We start from the raw sequence: 16,598 nt of genomic DNA, 5'->3' as shown, positions 1-16,598 counted from the left end.
GTTCCAAGTGATCTGACCTCAATGCAGCTGGGCTTGAAGGATGAGGAAATCCCAGGGTCCCCCTACTTCTCCACCATCTTAATTCCAGCAAATATACCTTCTGATTACTAAAATAAGATTGTTTAGAATTAATAGAAGTGACCAGAGAACTTATTGTCTAAGCATGATTCTAAAAGTCTCTCATACGCTAGAGATTTTTCCCAGGAGGAAGGGAAGAGCCAGCCTCTCAAAGAAGGTCTTAACAGGCACCAAGGGGAGGAATAGAGTCATTTCTTGACTCTATCTTATAAGGACTGTTTATTTGACAAAAATTACACAGAGAGATGGAAAAAAAAAAAACAGAAAAAGAAGACTTCACCTAAAAAACAGAGAGAAGAACCAAGTGAAGTTAAACTGCTGACACATAGAATCCCTGTCCTGGTACAATATGCAGCCAGACAAGGCCTTAAGGCTCACAAAGATAAACCACTGAGTGGTCTGCTTTTCTGGACTAGTAGATGTTTAAATACTATCTGTTATCAATAACACTTACATCAACTCTTACATAATTACTCAAAACTGAAATCATCCATGAACACTGAAATATCTATTCTTCCTGTAAACACCATCAGGAATGTTGACTGGAAGGCAGGAAACAATGATATGGAGAAGTGAGATTTCAGGGACAAGATTGTGGGGTAGGGAGGATAGTCAGCAAGCCAAGGGATGAAAGAGTCAGGAAAACACTGACAAAAATAATAATGCACATGCACAGCAAACATTTACTGGGGGCTCTTTATTCATAGAATCTCATTTAATCTTCACAGCAGCCCATAAGTAGAATGAGACAGTGTCCTGGGTGAGAGTGTAGGTTTTACACTTGGAAATGCGCCTGTTATGAGTGCTCAGTATAAGTTACATACAGTCCTAAGATGGGTGTTATTATCACATTCTGTGGAACTGTGAAGGAACTGAGACTTAGAAAGTGAAGTCAATCATAGGGGCCAAGTGGTAAGTAAAAAAATGATGGTGGGATTTGAACCCAGAGCCTGATTCCAAGGTCCTCATTCTTAACCTGGGGGGTTTGATACCCACTCTTCTCTCATTTAAGCCTCCTTTCCTCTGATACCCAACAGGTCCAGAGGCTGTTCTTTATTCACCTCGGCAGTGCCTTGCCGTCAGCCAGTTGTTGACCAAACTCTGAACCAAAGGTGAGGCTGATAGCCAGGAGACTAAACGTAATAGTGCCAGGAGTCTTGGCCTTTAGAGGAGGGTTTTAAAGACTGAAAAGATAAGGACAAATGTCTTGTAGAAGTCCTATGGATGATATACTTTCATCCAGTGGGAATTTCTTGAGCAAGAAATAGGAGAGGGGAGAAAGGAGAGAGTGAAGAGGAAATAGCCAGACAATAGCCAGTCAAAATCACTACATCTTTTGACATAACTATCACAAATAACTGCCTTGTCCATAACCAGATTGCTAACTTTGCTTCAGAGGTGAACAGCAGATGGAGCTGAGTCTCTTGAGATGGGTGCAGAAATTGCTTCTCAACAGCTTTGAAGAGCTAGAGCTCATAATTACGAAAATTATAGAGCAAAGAAAATGAGGATGGAGGGGTAGGCTATATCACAATAATGGGTACAACAACACTTATCCTAGTGACAGGGGGTTAAATTCTGCCCACTCTCCCCTTTCATTTGGATTCATTTGGGTTTAAGTTTTGTATGACGTTCTTTATCCTTTGCAAATACCAAATAAACCTTATACTGGGATTCCCCATCCTACCCAGTACCTTTTCTTTTCTCTCCTCCAATCCTCTCTCATCCTTATCCACTCAGCAAACACCTGTTTTACTGAATATAACTCAAGGTCTCAGTCTGCTCAGTGGCACAAGGCAGGAGTCACACTTCCAATAACCGTTTAAGATGTTCCACTGTGACCACACTCAACCTGCTCAGACTCAAACTCATCTTCTAACACAAATATATTCTGTTTCTTCAGCACCCATTAACAATAACACCCGGGAGTCATCTTTCATAATTTTATTCTCAATTTCCCATTAACTGAATCCTATAAATACACTTCTCTGATGATGCTTCTCTCATTAGTACCCTTTCCTACCACGACCACCACCTTACTTCAGACTTCAAGATGTTTATAATCTCTTTGAAACAGGCTACTGCATCTTTTGCTCCACTGCCCCATCCACTAGTCCATCCCACCCTTTGCTGTCAGAAATCTCTGTCAACGCCTTAGACAATCATTTCACAATTTTAACCAAAAGTCATCAGCCAAGATGAACTTCCTGAGTCCAAGACACTATGTATTCCACCCACTTGCCTTTCCCACACCAACCTCCTACTACCACCCAGGCACACTCCTGGTGCAGCCATAGAGATCCACTGGCCAGGCCTTTGAAAAGGCAAGGAAGGAATTTTCTCAGAAGCAAACCTGTCTACTCTAAGGCAGGAATTGTGGTTAACACAATATGTCAGAACTGGTCAGGAATATCAACTCAAGCTCTATACAATAAGGAGAGTTTACCTTGGACATCAAGAGATATCCACTCCCTGATTAAAACAAAAAACTCCAAAGCACAACAATCAGTGAAATATAGGCAGAAACACAGAAAAAGAGCTGAAATAATTTAGGATGTGTGGAGTGGCAAAAAGAGGTTTCAGACTCTCATATTAGAAACTAGGGAGAAGAGAATCAAAATGACTGTGAGCAATCCAGGAAGCTCTACTAGAAAGGTGGAGGAGCAAGTTCAAAAGAGGTAAAATTTGGGAGGAAAGAGAGACCATGTGTAAACAGAGCTTTTCTGCTACTAGCAACAATGAGCCTTCTTATCCTGAGAACTCAATAGTATTCATCATGGTCTGGTTTCACCAGCATGAATTTTGAAAGACAGCAAAGGGGGGTGAAGAAGCAGTCTATTCTCAAGGGCTTGAGTTGAGCTGGGAACTCTGGAGTCACACAACAATAGCTACCTGATGATGCAGTGATGAGGTCACAACTGGGGCTTTCCCTCCCCCACCCCCTAGCTTCCTCAGAGCTGAGCAGAGGAGCCAGAGGGAAAATCCACCTTCTCAAGCACAGAAATACCACCCACCTCACTCGACTACTTGTCAAGTTCACTACCAATACAAAAGGGTGAGTTGCATTTGGACAACTGGAAATGCCCCGTCTTTTTTCTCTCCTTTCCTGAGAATGACCTACGGCATCCCATGCATTGAACAGGGTTAAGACGATGGCTATTTTTGAATGAAATCCTCCTCACATTTTTGGTAACAAGAAAGGGGGTAGCTTTATCCCCTTTGAAAGAGATATTCTTAACAAATTTGGAGTTTAATTTAATGATCCATTTCTCCAGAGAGCTATACTGATTTTAAAACTAAATTAGATAAAAGTTTACTTTATATTCTTAAAGGAAACCAAAGGTGTACCAGTTAGATACAACTTGCAAGTATTTTCAGGGACTGAAAAGCCGTGTTCATACCTAGAAGTAAAACCATCCATAGAAGAAGACCTAGCTCAGGCCAAAACTTAACAGAGGGTGAAAAAAAAATTCTTCCTTAAAATCATATTTTGTGGCTCTCACATTCATGTTTTCAGAAGAATTAGAATTTCCAAGCTCATCTCCCCCCTCCTGATTTCTTCCCTTCCTGTATTCATGGGGGGGAGGAGTCCCATAGTGGCCCATGGGAGTTCAGCCATGGTAGAAATTGAATTATCTTCCCATCCCAAGTTCTCAAGTGAAGAAATCAAGGCTTTGAGGTCTTAGGCAGGACACAGGATTGAAAGAAGTGTCCTGAGTCCCTAGACCCACTATTATATCTTCTTGTTCCATCTCCAGATGGAGGTGGCCCTAAAGGAGTTCTTTAAAACCCTTGTTATGCCATGAATGCCTTTAGCAGTCTAACCAAACTTATGACTTCAGAATAGTACATTTAGATGAATTAAAACACAGGGTGTTACAAAATATAGCAATTAAATTGATAAATATATGATTAAATATGATTTTATCATGGGTGAGGGGTGGTTCCAGGATGCTAGGTTGAGGACTCCTATTGGGAGATTTGGAATGGAGGCAAGAGTAAGTGAACAAAAAGCAGAGTAAAGGTGGAGAGACCAAGAAATATCATCCACTCCAAGGACAAGAGGACAGCCTTTCAATAAGAATTTGGTCTAGAGCTGGGGCGCCTGGGTGGCTCAGTCGGTTAAGCGTCCGACTTCGGCTCAGGTCATGATCTCGCAGTCCGTGAGTTCGAGCCCTGCGTCGGGCTCTGTGCTGCCAGCTCAGAGCCTGGAGCCTGTTTCAGATTCTGTGTCTCCCTCTCTCTGACCCTCCCCCATTCACGCTCTGTCTCTCTGTCTCAAAAATAAATAAACATTAAAAAAAATTTTTTAAGAATTTGGTCTAGAGCCCAAACCACCCTGGGAAAGTTTTCATAAGAGCAAGGATGGGAAGGAGATATGAGTGGGAAGGCGTTGCTGGTCCTCTCCTACCTTGCTGTATGGTCTCCCACATACCACCTGTTGCATATTTCTTTACAGGGCCCAGAAAATCAAAAAAAGAATGTCGAGTGATGATAAAAATAAATCTAGTGACCCCAAGAATGAGCCCAAGAACTGTGATCCCAGATGTGAACAAAAGTGTGAGGCCAAATGCCAACCCAGCTGTTTAAAGAAGCTTCTGCAACGGTGCTCTGAGAAGTGTCCACGGGAGAAGTGCCCACCACCACCAAAGTGCCCACCATGCCCCTCGCTGTGCCCCCCACCGTGCCCTCCTCCATGCCCAGCTCCCTCCCCTCCCAAGCCCTGTGCCAAGCTCTGTCCTCCTAAATGCCCACCACCCTGCCCACCCCCAGAGTGAGGCACCAAGGGTACCACTCAACCCACTACCTCCAACATCTCCACCATGTTCACCATCTTGGTGCTGAAACCTGAAGCCATGAACTGACAAGTAAACATATTCCTCTGCTGTGCAAAGCTTTCTTCTCCTGTGTTTTTTTTTCTTTTCTCTTTTTTTAGTTTTTCGTTTGTTTTTTTCTAGCACTAAACCACCAAGACACAATCCCTCACTCTAGAGGGAGGCTAGAGCCCTTACTCTACAATCAACAACTTTTGAAAATGGCCTCCCCTCTGGCCCCATAGAGGAATATGGCATCTCTTGAGGGGCACATCCAGAGACTGCAGCCTGAGAGAGCTGTAAATATGGCTGTTACAGTGGTTCGCCTCAGGAGCCCAAGTACTCATGACACAGGAAGTGGGCATGAGGGGGAAAGAGGAGTGGTACATTGAGGAAAGGTCCAGAAAGGCTCAGGAAAAATTCTACCCTCCGCTATTAATCCTACTGCATAATGCTTGGGCAGAACATTCTGAAAACAGGCTGAGTGGGCTTAAACTCTAGCTCTGCTCTGATCTTTGGTTTCCTTCTCTCTGTAAAAGGAGTGCTGATGCTAGCAGTAAGCTTACAGGGTTGTCATGAGGCTTAGGGGGCGAACATGTGCCCAAGCACCTGATTTAATGGAACACAGCCAGCACTCCGAGAGGGGAGCACATGGCACCTTCCCGTGTCTCATATGTCACACCTGAACATAATTGCCCTGTGCCTTTTTTCCTTATTAGGCTGTAAGTCTCCTGAGGCAACAGTTTCTAAATTATACCTGTAAGCAGATAGGTACTCTTTTAAAAATTAAAAAAAAAACTGGAGTTGTGGACTACACTAATGTCAGCTGGCTGGTTTGGATACTGAACCATAGTTTTGTAACATGTCGCCATGGAGAGAATTCCGGTGAAAGATGCTCTATTTGGGCAACAACCTGTGAATCTATAAAATTTCAAAAGGAAAACTTCAGCACACACAAAAAAGGATAAATCTGGAAGGACCTCAATTAGGAATGAACAGGAAAAATATTTACAGTTGTAAAGTGGGGATTACTTACAAGTGGCTAGGGAAGTCCACATCAACATTGTTTAATTCACAAAAGGGAATATATTGGCTTATATTCCTGGGAAGGGTATTAGGATGGAGAAGAGACATAGAATTAGAACTATAGGAACTGGGATGTCAGGGCCTGGGAGTGTGGTCACCATTTCAAGCTCCCTCATCTCCACCAGCCTCTACTCATCTTCAGGGTGGGTCTGCTCCTCTCCTCAGACCCCCCTCCATGTGGTAAGGTCCTTGGCCAGGTGCAGACCCAGCTTGTTGACAAGTTGGGCATGAGATGCTGCTATTACTTCCAGAAAAGAAACCTGATTGCCCAGAAGTGCTTGAGCCTGCCTCTGTGACCAAGTTTGTCATTACAACCCACAAAAGTCAAGTGGAAGTAGGTTTAGGATTCTCTGCTATCACAGTAAGAAATCTGGGCTGGTTGCCCATGGAATCATGGCATATAAACAGCTTCATATCCTTCTGAGTCTGGAAGCTGGTTCAGAACCACAAAGGTACAGTAAGTACAAATAGTCCAAAATGTGCCCAAGACACCTGGGATCCTCATCAGACCAAGTCATATAATGAGCTAGTTGCAGAAGCAGACTTTTAGAATATGAGAGCTAGACAAGGCTGTAGGCATGCAACTCCTCATTTTCTGGATGTGAAGAGTCCTTTGGGTCTCAGAGTCCTTGCAGAGAGGTGCTTCCTGGACACTGGGAGCCTCTGGAAGCCTAGTTTAGGGCATTAGGGGACATATGGTCAACTGTTGATAATAGATGGACAACTCTTAAACCTCAGTAGAAATCACAAAGGAGGGAGGAAATAGCACTATAAGGTGACAGTCTTTTCCATCTATTTAATGGTCACTTTTAAACAATATCTGAGAATCCCAGTGCTAAAGAGTGTGCCACAGTTGGAGAAAGCATAAATAGACAAAACTCCTTTTAAAAAAGAATTTGAGGAATATAGAAACATATATCAAAAGCATAAAATCCTTGAACCCAATTGTTATTCCATGTCTTAGAAAGAAAAATAATTCCAAAATGGAAAAAAAAAAAGCTATGTATATATGTCAGATTATCACAGTGTGACTTAGAAACAATTTAAATATCTAACAGGAATTTGATTAAATGCATTTAGATCTATTTACTTGATGAAACATTATGCAATTATTAAAATGTGCTAAGGGGGAAAGAGCAAGGCCCCAGTTGGAGGTATAGGATAAAAGCAATTATATTTAACCAAAAGCTTATAATAATAATAATAATTATAATAGAAGAAAATTTGTCAACATTCTTAGTTATTTTAGGACAATGGAGTTGTAACCTGTGGAGTATTTTTATTTTCACTAGCCTTTGTATTTTCATTAGTAAGCTTTTATTTCTCATGTAGTGGGAAAAATATATATATAATCAGGAATACTTCAGAAACCCCCCAAATCTTTATTTGCTTAATGAACAAAAACAAAAACAAAAAAAAAAGAAAAGAAGGAAGAACATCTTCCTACACCTGAGTGCACAACATGCAGAAGGCATCCCACTTTGTGTGCCTTCCTTTCAGGTGTATGGTCTTGGTCTCAGATGTCCCATGGCCCTATGGCAGTGTGGGTCAGGGGTTGGTGCTCTCCCGGGTTGCTCTGAGGACTCTGGGCACAGACTGGGTGGAGGCCATCTCTGAGAACATGAAACCATCCATTTGCCACTTTAATTCTCTTTTCTCCCATGTAAATGAATCCAAAGATACACATCTCCTAATGGCTACTTTCCCAGCAAAAAGCTGGATCAAAGGCAATGCCAGAAAAGATGGCTAGAACGTGATGAGTGTGCTACCTCCCTGCAGAATGCCATAATTACTGCCAGCCCCAGCGGCGGTCACCAGGGCCCTGCCCCAAATGGTAGAGGGTTGTATAAATAAATAAGCGACACTTGAAGAAGAGTGGCATCACGAGAATCTGTGCAGTGCCAGGCTTGATGGCTCACAGATAATGTGATTGGGCAGGACCAAGCCCTCTCCTTTCATGGAAAAACAATAAGAGAAGACTCTACCACAGGCCCTCTTGCATCGTGGTTTCTCAAGAAACCATACAGCTGGCCTTGCAAAAGGACTTGTAAGTCCTCCCAGACCAAGCCAGCTGGGGGTGGCACTGTGAGCTGGGCCAGTACTATATGAAAGGGCTGGCACACAATCACAAGGATGTCTTGCTTTGAAGCTGTGAAGCTGGAAGACAACTTAGAGCTCACTTTCATGCGTCCCTCACATGCAAATGTCAGCTGTAGAGATGGCAACAAGGAACCAGTTACTGAACCTGTCCTAACTGCCCCTCTTGCTTCCACATGACCAAATACTCCAGCCAGGGATATGAGCACAAGCACATCCTGGGAGGCTTTATTGACAATAATGAGCCATAACCACTTCTGTGCCACAGCTTTTGATGCTCAGCAAAGAAACAGATTGGTAAATACAGTAAGTCAATTGCCAAACACATAAAGATGCTAAAATACAAACTGATCATAAAACTCAAATCAGGGTATTTTCAGCTGTACCTGGTGCATGAAACCTCATCTGCAGAGCTCCATGCTCTCTCCCAGGCTGGAAAGAAATGCTGCTTAGACTGAGGGTTTATGCTCTTTCCAACAGAAACACTCACATTGTCTCTCACCTATACCACCCAGAACCTCCTAACTGGCTTGTGAGGTTCCAAGTTCACCTTCTAGTCCTGCCTCCAGTGGAAGGCAGCTAAGGTAGACTGGCTAAAATCCCAATCTAAACATGTCACTCCCTTGTGCAAAATCCTTAAAAGGCTCCTTTTTGCCTAAATAACAGCTCGGATAACTTGACCAGTCATGGGAAACTCTTCTGGAGCTGGCCCCCACCTCCTTGTCTGGCTTTACCTTGCCACTTCTCTCTCCTTCTAGAGCTGTGCAGCCCAGCAACAGGTAACCCCTGGCACTTCTGGCACAGCAGAGAGTTTCTGGCTTGCATGACTTTACACTTGTCTGTCCTCTATCATTCTTCTCCTTCCATCAAGTCCTCCTCTGAGGACTGGGCTGGGCTGGTTTTCATCTCCATCAGAACCCAACTGAGAGGTTACCTGCTCCAGGAATCTTCCTCCACTGTCCCCAGCAGGCCGGTCAAATGCCCCTTTCTGTGGTCTCAGAGCATCCACACCTTTCTCCTGTAACACTTACCCTGCCATATTCTGTCCATCTGTTTACATTGGGCTGTAAGTTCTTTGAGAACAGATACGGCCCGGCACACAATGAAGATATTCAATAACGATAAATGAGTGCATGTTCAGCAGTTTTGGATGCACTTTTCCAAAGAAAAGGAGTTTACTCTGAGGTGAGGCCCTGGCTACCGTGTTGCTTACCCTCCACACATGTGTCATTCCCAGAATTCAGAGATTGGAGAAGGAGACGGGGCTGAATATGGGTGGCCTGGGGCTGAGAAAAGGGCATCCCTGGCATTGATTGCTTTCAATGACAGACAAGAGGTAGATCCTGCCAGTCCTCCCCCCAACCTCACCTGGGAAGTGCAGCCTGCCTCTGAGCAGATTTCTCAACTTGGAAGGTGAGATTCCAAGTGAACTCTACACTCTCAACTGTGTAGCCAAGGCAATTTGTGTCACCTCAGTGGGAGAAGGGGTCTCAGTTTCTTCTGCAGAATGAGAAGAGTCTCACTGAGGTGTGGAGAGGAGTGACTTGTGAGATGGTATATGCAAAGCCCTTGGCATGAGAAACTGAACTTAGAAAGCCAGAACACAAAAGCACTCCGGAAGCTGGTCAGTGCTGAGAGTCCTCACCCCTATCTGCTGTGGCACCTGTCCTGTTCTTCCATCTGCTGAGTGGTACAGCAGGCTTGATGGGGAGAGAGGGAGTTAAAGAAAAGGAAGGCAAATATCTTTGAAGGCAAGCAGATTTATAGGGTCATTCCCTCCACCCCATTACCAAACTGTGCCCCAGACCCCACAAATCACAGTATAAGCTAGATGCGGACTTTTGCATGACTGAGCATAAAATTTGCCAAATGTGGCATGGAATGTACTCAGTGCCTCAGTATCTGGGTGAGGAAACCCAGCTCCAGAGTGAGAACCATCTTAACCAAGTTCACACTGATTTGGTTTCTAGAAGAGTCTAGGATTTCTAACCCCAATTTAGGCCACAGAGAGCCAGGACCCAGACTCAAAGAGGAAAAGGACTGAAGACCAATATCGACATAAACAATTTGGGTACACACTTCTCCCCCATTTCCTGTGTCAGTGGTCTTTAACCTTGGGGCCATGAATCCTCTGAAGGTAAAGATGTGTACATATGTATATTTCTCAATCATCTCAAAACTGTTTAGAACCACTGACTGGTCTGCATCTTTGTTGCCTCCTTGAAGTTTATAAAGAATCCCCAATATGGTTCTGTCCTAAATGTTTTTACATGGGCCATTGCCTGGTCCAGACATGAGCTCACCATATGGTCTTGAACTAGGCCCTTAACATTTTTATACCTCATTTGCCTCATCTAAAAAAATGCAGTTAATAAATAATTTAGTGCCTCCTATTTAAAGCATGTGTTGGACTGAAACAAAGAAGGGGAATCAGGTGTACTGTCATGTGCCCTCTGGGCACAGTGGCCAGTAACCCTCAGCCCCTCCCACAGCCTCTGATTCAGACTGTCTATACAGGTGACACTGGAGACAGGGAAGTGAGGGGGTGGTGGACTCTCCTCCAGGAGCCCACAGGCTCTCCAGAGGCACCTGCTCCCAGGGAATGGGGTGAGCCACATTCTGCACCATTCAGCTTTATCAGAGCCACTGCCCTGTAATATGCAGATGGGCCAGTAGAGTGAATCAGAAGAGTCTGGGAACTTTTATGATCTGAACAAAGGAGATAGTTATTTGATGGGAAGGGGGGGGGGGGACATGTCCTGCACACACCTGACTCTCTTCTGATGATCCTGTGTAATTATACCCTGGCTCCCAATGACAGCTGCAGAAATTTAAAATCTTAAATCTCAGATGGCATTCAATCAGATTAGCCCCAGTCTTGCTGAAGGGCTGGGGATGGTTACAGAAACTATTTAGTCACCTAATCTTAAGATTTAGAGTGAGACAATATCCCCAAAGCTGTCCAGGCTACAACCCCAGATACTGAACCACTAAGGTTGATTTTTGAGGACTCAGACCCCAAAATACTCCCACTCTGCACCTAGGAAAAGATAGGCTTTCTAAGGTCATTCAGCCACCTGGCTAGGCCACTGCCACCCACAGAAAACAGAAGACTAAGTGGATTATAAATCATAACCTAATCAAGGAGGAAGAGACCCTCTCCCCCACTCTCCCTACAGACATGCATCCACATACATACAAAGTCATATAGATGCCTGGGCAAATCATTTATGACCACATTTACAGTATCACAGAATATCAAAGCTGCATTGGACCTGGATTGACTTCTAGTCTACCTTTACTATTTTAAAGATGATGAACCTGAGGCCAGAAAGATTCAGGGGCTTGCCTGAAGTCACACCTCTTGTTTGGAACAGAGCCAAATCTTTGGGCCTCTGTGTAGTCTACTGCATCCCAGTGATTAGAAAACCATAAGAAAAGAGAGTGCTGGGGGGAGAGTAGAGATGGAACAAGAACTGAGAGAATTGAGAATGCTTTGTGAGGGATTTAAGTCCTGAACAGATTCAGATGACACTAACATTCTATAAGTAGCCTGATGGCTCTAAGAGTTGGTGCATATGTTCTCGAATTTATTCCTCACAAGGAATCTGTGAAATAATGTTATCCGTTCTCAACAAGAGGAAATTAAAGCTCTGAGAGGCTAAGTAGTTTATCCAGTATTACACATACTCTGTAATTGAGTCAACTCCAGGTCAGGGGGGTTCCTGAATCCAGTTATTTTCCCATGCATCACCAAAGCTTGTCTTTGACTCTGAGGAGCTGAATGACCAGTGAGTAGGTACTTAAATGAGGGAGTGCTAAGTGGGATTTTACTTCTTCATTTGAGACTTCCAAGATCTTCAGAAATTGGAAAGGTGTGTTAATTTTCTATTGCTGCTGTAACAAGTTACCGTAACTTTAGTGGCTTAAAATAACATAAGTATATATTATTTTAGAGTTCTGGAAGCCCAAAGTCTAACACAGGTCTCTCTGAGCTAAAACCAAAATGCCAACAGGACTCTATCTCCTTCTGTAGGCTCTAAGGAGGAATCTGCTTGCCTTTCCCAGCTTCTAGAGGTTGTCCACATTCCTGGTGCCTGGTCTCCATCTTCAAAACCAACAATAGCCAATCTTTCTCACATCACATCACTGTGAAACTGACTCTTCTGCCCCCTTTTACACATTGAAGGGCCCTTGTGATTACATCGGACCCACTTCAATGTCAGCGGCTCACTGTGAGGCAGAGACAGTCCTTTGAGAGAAGTTGAACTCTGGCCTCTTTCTAACTGCATTACCTCCTCCATGAGAACATGGCCTGCTTTCCTCACTGTTATACATATCCCTATTTGGTCTCCTCCTGAGTCTCAGCCAAAGATACAGAAATGCATGGGGCACAAGCAAGGTCACCTTGTGCATCCTATTGTAGAGAACTTCTGGAAATCTCAATCAAGCAGGCTCTCCCCCCAGCCTCCCACCCACCACTTTCTTGAGTCAGCCCCAAGCTCTCCTCTCAGTTGGGTTCTAGCAGCACTCCTTCTTCCAGACACCTGCAATATCTTTGCCTGCCCTCCTTGCCTACTAATTCTTACTGTCCAGCAAAACACAGAGCAGACATCTCCCTCAGGAGCCTTCCAGGACCTTCCAGCTATCCAAGACTCATAAAAGGGCCTTCTTCTCAAGCATGGGGGTTTACTTTTGCCAATATTCTCCATGAGTCCACAGTCTCAGAACCATGAATGACTCCAAGCAGAGCCATGAATGACTAAAGGGATGAATAAATAAACCCAGTGATGGAGAATGTCTTGTCTCTTAGAACTCCAGAGAGTCATCTTGTTTCTTAGACAACATTTCATACAAAAGATGGAGGAGATGAAGAGGGAAAGGAGAAATGGAAAGAGGAGATGAAAAAAGAGAAGAAAGAAAAGGAGGAACCCCTTACCCCCCATCCTATACTTGATCACCCAGTTCCCAGATTCTCCAAATGACCATGCCCCTTCAGATATACCCATGGATCTTCCAAATCCCTCTCCTCATCCTGCATAGCTCCACTCTCACCCCAGTCCCCAGTAGATCATGTGCCTCACAATAACATCAGCATGATTCTCCTAGGCCTACCTCTGACCCCTCCCACCCTGGGCACCTGCCTCTTACAGGACACTGAGGGGGCCCATGCTGGTGCTACATCAATCCTCTCTGCACAAGTCCTAAAGACCAAAATGTCACCTGATCTTCCTCAGCTCACCTTTTAAAAACTATTTTGGGGATCAAGCATGCAAAAATTGTATAAACCTTTAAAGGAAACTCTGATTTTGGCCAAACACTTTTTCTTAGGAAATGACCTAAACATACTTCTTCAAGTTAGAGGGGCCCATCATCTTTAAGTCCCTGGGGTTTTATCAACTTTAGCAAACAAGAAAAAGGCCCCACTTTGTGCTCTAGGGGTTTTTTCATCCTCTAATACATGAGATCCTCCTCTACTCCAGCTGTCTCCTACATTTACCTTAATTATTCCTTAATTAATGCATTCACTGCATTAATAGTCATTAATCTTCCATTTTCTAGCCCCTACCCTCTAGAAACCTACAACTGAGGTAGCAATAAGATCTTGTATTTAAATAACTAGGATTCCCAATAACTATAGCAAATATCATATAAATAGCACCAACAATAACCGGTATGGGAGTTCAGAAGGAGGTAAATTTGTTTCTGGTTTAGAGTAATCAGCAAAGGCTCTTGGAAGGGGGTGGACTTGAATTGAGCCTTGCAGTATGCTTAGGGTTTCACAAGTCACAGAGAGAGAGGGCACCCAAGACAGAAGTGGCAGCTCACACCGAGGTTTGGATGTAGAGAAAACTGGGTGTGTTTGCTTTTACACTTTTCCTTTCATCCCCCTGGCTTTTATTGACCTGAGTTCTGAGAAGGCAAGGAGGCAGACCAACCTTGCCATATCCTGTTTTCTTGGTCACTGTGAAAACTCTGTAAATCCACTTTTAGAAATGACATAAATAAAAATTAAGAAGATGAAGATTACCTGTCTTCTCCTTTTCCTCTTCTCCTTCACCCTACAAGTAACAAATGAGTCCAATTTCTCTCAAGCCTTCTATGAGGGAAAATCACTCTCTTCAGGAGGCTGTAGGGCCTTTGTGCACTTGGAACCACAAGACAACCCATCTTCTTTGGGTCAGGAAGTGTGACTTTCCAGGCCCAATGAAGAGGTATCCAGAGGAAATGTCCGAAACAGGCCATACATGTCCTTGACACAGACAGACCCTAGGCCTTAGACATAAATCTCCCCATTGACGAAAGCAAGATGAATAAGGTAGATCTTATCTCTCACCACATCCTGAACCAGTTTGGACAGACAAGGAACCCAATACCAGTTTAACAGACTGAGATAACGTTTTATGAACATTCTTTTGCTGCTACCTTTAATGAGAGAGATCTAAGAGGAGCCCCTCCCTGCTGAGGTCTGGTGAGGACCCAGCGGCCCACATGGAGGCTGATTAACAGGCTTCCCAAGCAGTGACTCAAACCATGGGCAATTTCAGAGGAAGCTCGTTATGGTGACTCCACAATTAGAACATTGTCCCACGTGACCAGTCAGTTCTGTAGGAGGCAGGACCAGGCACTATATAAAAGCCCCGACCTTGTCGGGCCTGCAATCCACATCCTTTGTGGAGTCTTGTTGAAGACAGGTAAGTGGAGACATCTGTGCCCTCTCTCCCTCTCACTTCCTGCTCTACCTTAAGGAGGCTGTTCTCTTCCTCCATTGGGCTTTATACTTTCCACTGATTTTTAGTGGTTTGCTACTTCCTGGGCCTTCCACTCCATCCTGTGTATTCCATTTAGTATCCTGCATCTGATTTTCAAAAAGAAATTGTCAAATAGAGGAGAAGGGAAAACCTCTGGTAGAACTGTGGTGTCAGGTAGGATTGGGCTATGGGTATCCAGACAAGAGCTATGAGAATATTCCCAGTTAGGAGATGGGTGTCAGAGGGAGCTGACGTAGGGATAGAAAAGAGAAAAGAATAAAAAACAGCAAACAAATAGGTTATTAGGGTTAGTGATCATTTACTCCCTATTTCCCTCTACTAACCCTTCATTTCCCAGTTCCCAGCCTGATACTGTTAATGCAATTAATTTCAAATCTTGTGTTTGTTTCAGGTTCTGCTACCTACCTTAAGATGTCCTTTAATGAACAGCAGTGCAAGCAGCCATGTGTGCCTCCTCCATGTCTTCAAAAGTCCCAAGAGCAGTGCCAGGCAAATGCTGAGGAAGTGTGCCTTCCCCCATGCCAGGATCCCTGCCAGGAGAAGTGCCCAGTGCAAGTTCAGGAGGTTTGTCTTCCTCAGTGCCAGGGATTATGCCAAGAAAGTTGCCCACAGCAAAGCCAAGACCAATGCCCATCTCAGTGTGTGGAGCCATGCCAGGAGCTATCTCAGACAAAATGTGTGGAAGTTTGTCCACAGAAAGTCCAGGAGAAGTGCTTGCCCCCTGGCAAGGGAAAGTAACTTCTCATAATGCCATCTGGGGTCAAGAAGATGGCCAACAGATGAAAACCCAACCCAAGCTCATGCTATGGTAGCCTTCACCTGTGGATACCTCTGTGTGCACCTTGTTCTTGCCTCCTGGTTTCCTCAGTATTCCAGGACCGGGTCTGTTGTCTCTGAAGACATTTCTCTCTGTATTTCATCAGTCTTTGTGAATAAGTATTGTTCACAGCAGTCTAATAGAAGGTTGCCATCATAGGAACAGTGCAGTTATAAGGGGAGACCACAGAAGCCTAGTTCAGCTCCCTTGGGGCACAAACTTACCCAGCCTTGAGTGTGTAACAGCCAAGGATGCTTTCGTTCCTCATTCAGAGTATCAGCCTCTCACTCAAGCCTCAAAAAAAGCTGAAATTTGATGGACCTTGTACGATCACCACCACCACCACCACCATGAATACAGAGAAGAGGTTGGTGGTACTACAGAAATAAAAAATTGAATCATTTAGTCTCTGCATTCTAAAAAGGAACAGCAAATTATTGGACATTGGAATGTTAGTTCTGCTTTTAAAAATAAAAAAAATACATATGTAAATGGTTGAATCTAAACAGGACAGATGAGATAGGATGTCTGGGATCCTGGTTGATCTTTGTGCTTGATGTCTGGTCTGCTTTGGGCCCTGTAATTTCACGTACATTCTTTAGACATGTGATTTGTGTCTGTGTGGTGCAGCCTAGTCTTCTCTTCAGCTTCATTGCTTTCTTCTCCCTTGTGAAGGTAAAATACAGAATAAAGCTGATCCCAAGGCTGATGTCTGACTTAATGTGTGCTCTTTCCTTCCCACCACCCAATCACAGGCCATCCTTGTGATGATTTTGTTCCCCCTTTTATGGACAATCTGGAGTAGGAATGAGAAAGAGACCTTACAGAAGCATAGAACAACAATGTTGACAGAGGCTCCATGACAGAGGATCACATGGACTCCTCCACCCTCCCCCACAACACATCGTGGGCTCATGTATACACACACTTCAC

At 44.0% G+C, this 16,598-nt stretch overlaps 2 protein-coding genes across 2 annotated transcripts; both read left to right on the top strand.

Moving 5' to 3' along the window:
- Positions 1-4,559: 4,559 nt before the first annotated feature.
- On the top strand, positions 4,560-4,856 carry LELP1 (late cornified envelope like proline rich 1). The gene has a single exon (XM_047083712.1). The coding sequence runs from the start codon at positions 4,560-4,562 to the stop codon at positions 4,854-4,856; it is 297 nt and encodes a 98-aa protein (XP_046939668.1).
- Positions 4,857-15,259: 10,403 nt separating this feature from the next.
- PRR9 (proline rich 9) lies at positions 15,260-15,586 on the top strand. Its single transcript, XM_047083677.1, has one exon. The coding sequence runs from the start codon at positions 15,260-15,262 to the stop codon at positions 15,584-15,586; it is 327 nt and encodes a 108-aa protein (XP_046939633.1).
- Positions 15,587-16,598: the final 1,012 nt, after the last annotated feature.

The sequence above is a fragment of the Lynx rufus genome, unplaced genomic scaffold (assembly GCF_022079265.1).
Source record: "Lynx rufus isolate CCGP_SWC_20201006 ecotype Redwood Valley unplaced genomic scaffold, mLynRuf1.p SCAF_2, whole genome shotgun sequence".
Classification (NCBI taxonomy): Eukaryota; Metazoa; Chordata; class Mammalia; order Carnivora; family Felidae; genus Lynx; species Lynx rufus.
The sequence above is the reverse complement of the archived record's forward strand: the minus strand, read 5'-3'. Positions and strand labels throughout refer to the sequence as shown.

What these genes read in the sequence shown, in the direction of transcription:
- PRR9 (XM_047083677.1), top strand. Translation starts at nt 15,260, where the DNA reads ATGTCCTTTAATGAACAGCAGTGCAAGCAGCCATGTGTGCCTCCTCCA.
- LELP1 (XM_047083712.1), top strand. Translation starts at nt 4,560, where the DNA reads ATGTCGAGTGATGATAAAAATAAATCTAGTGACCCCAAGAATGAGCCC.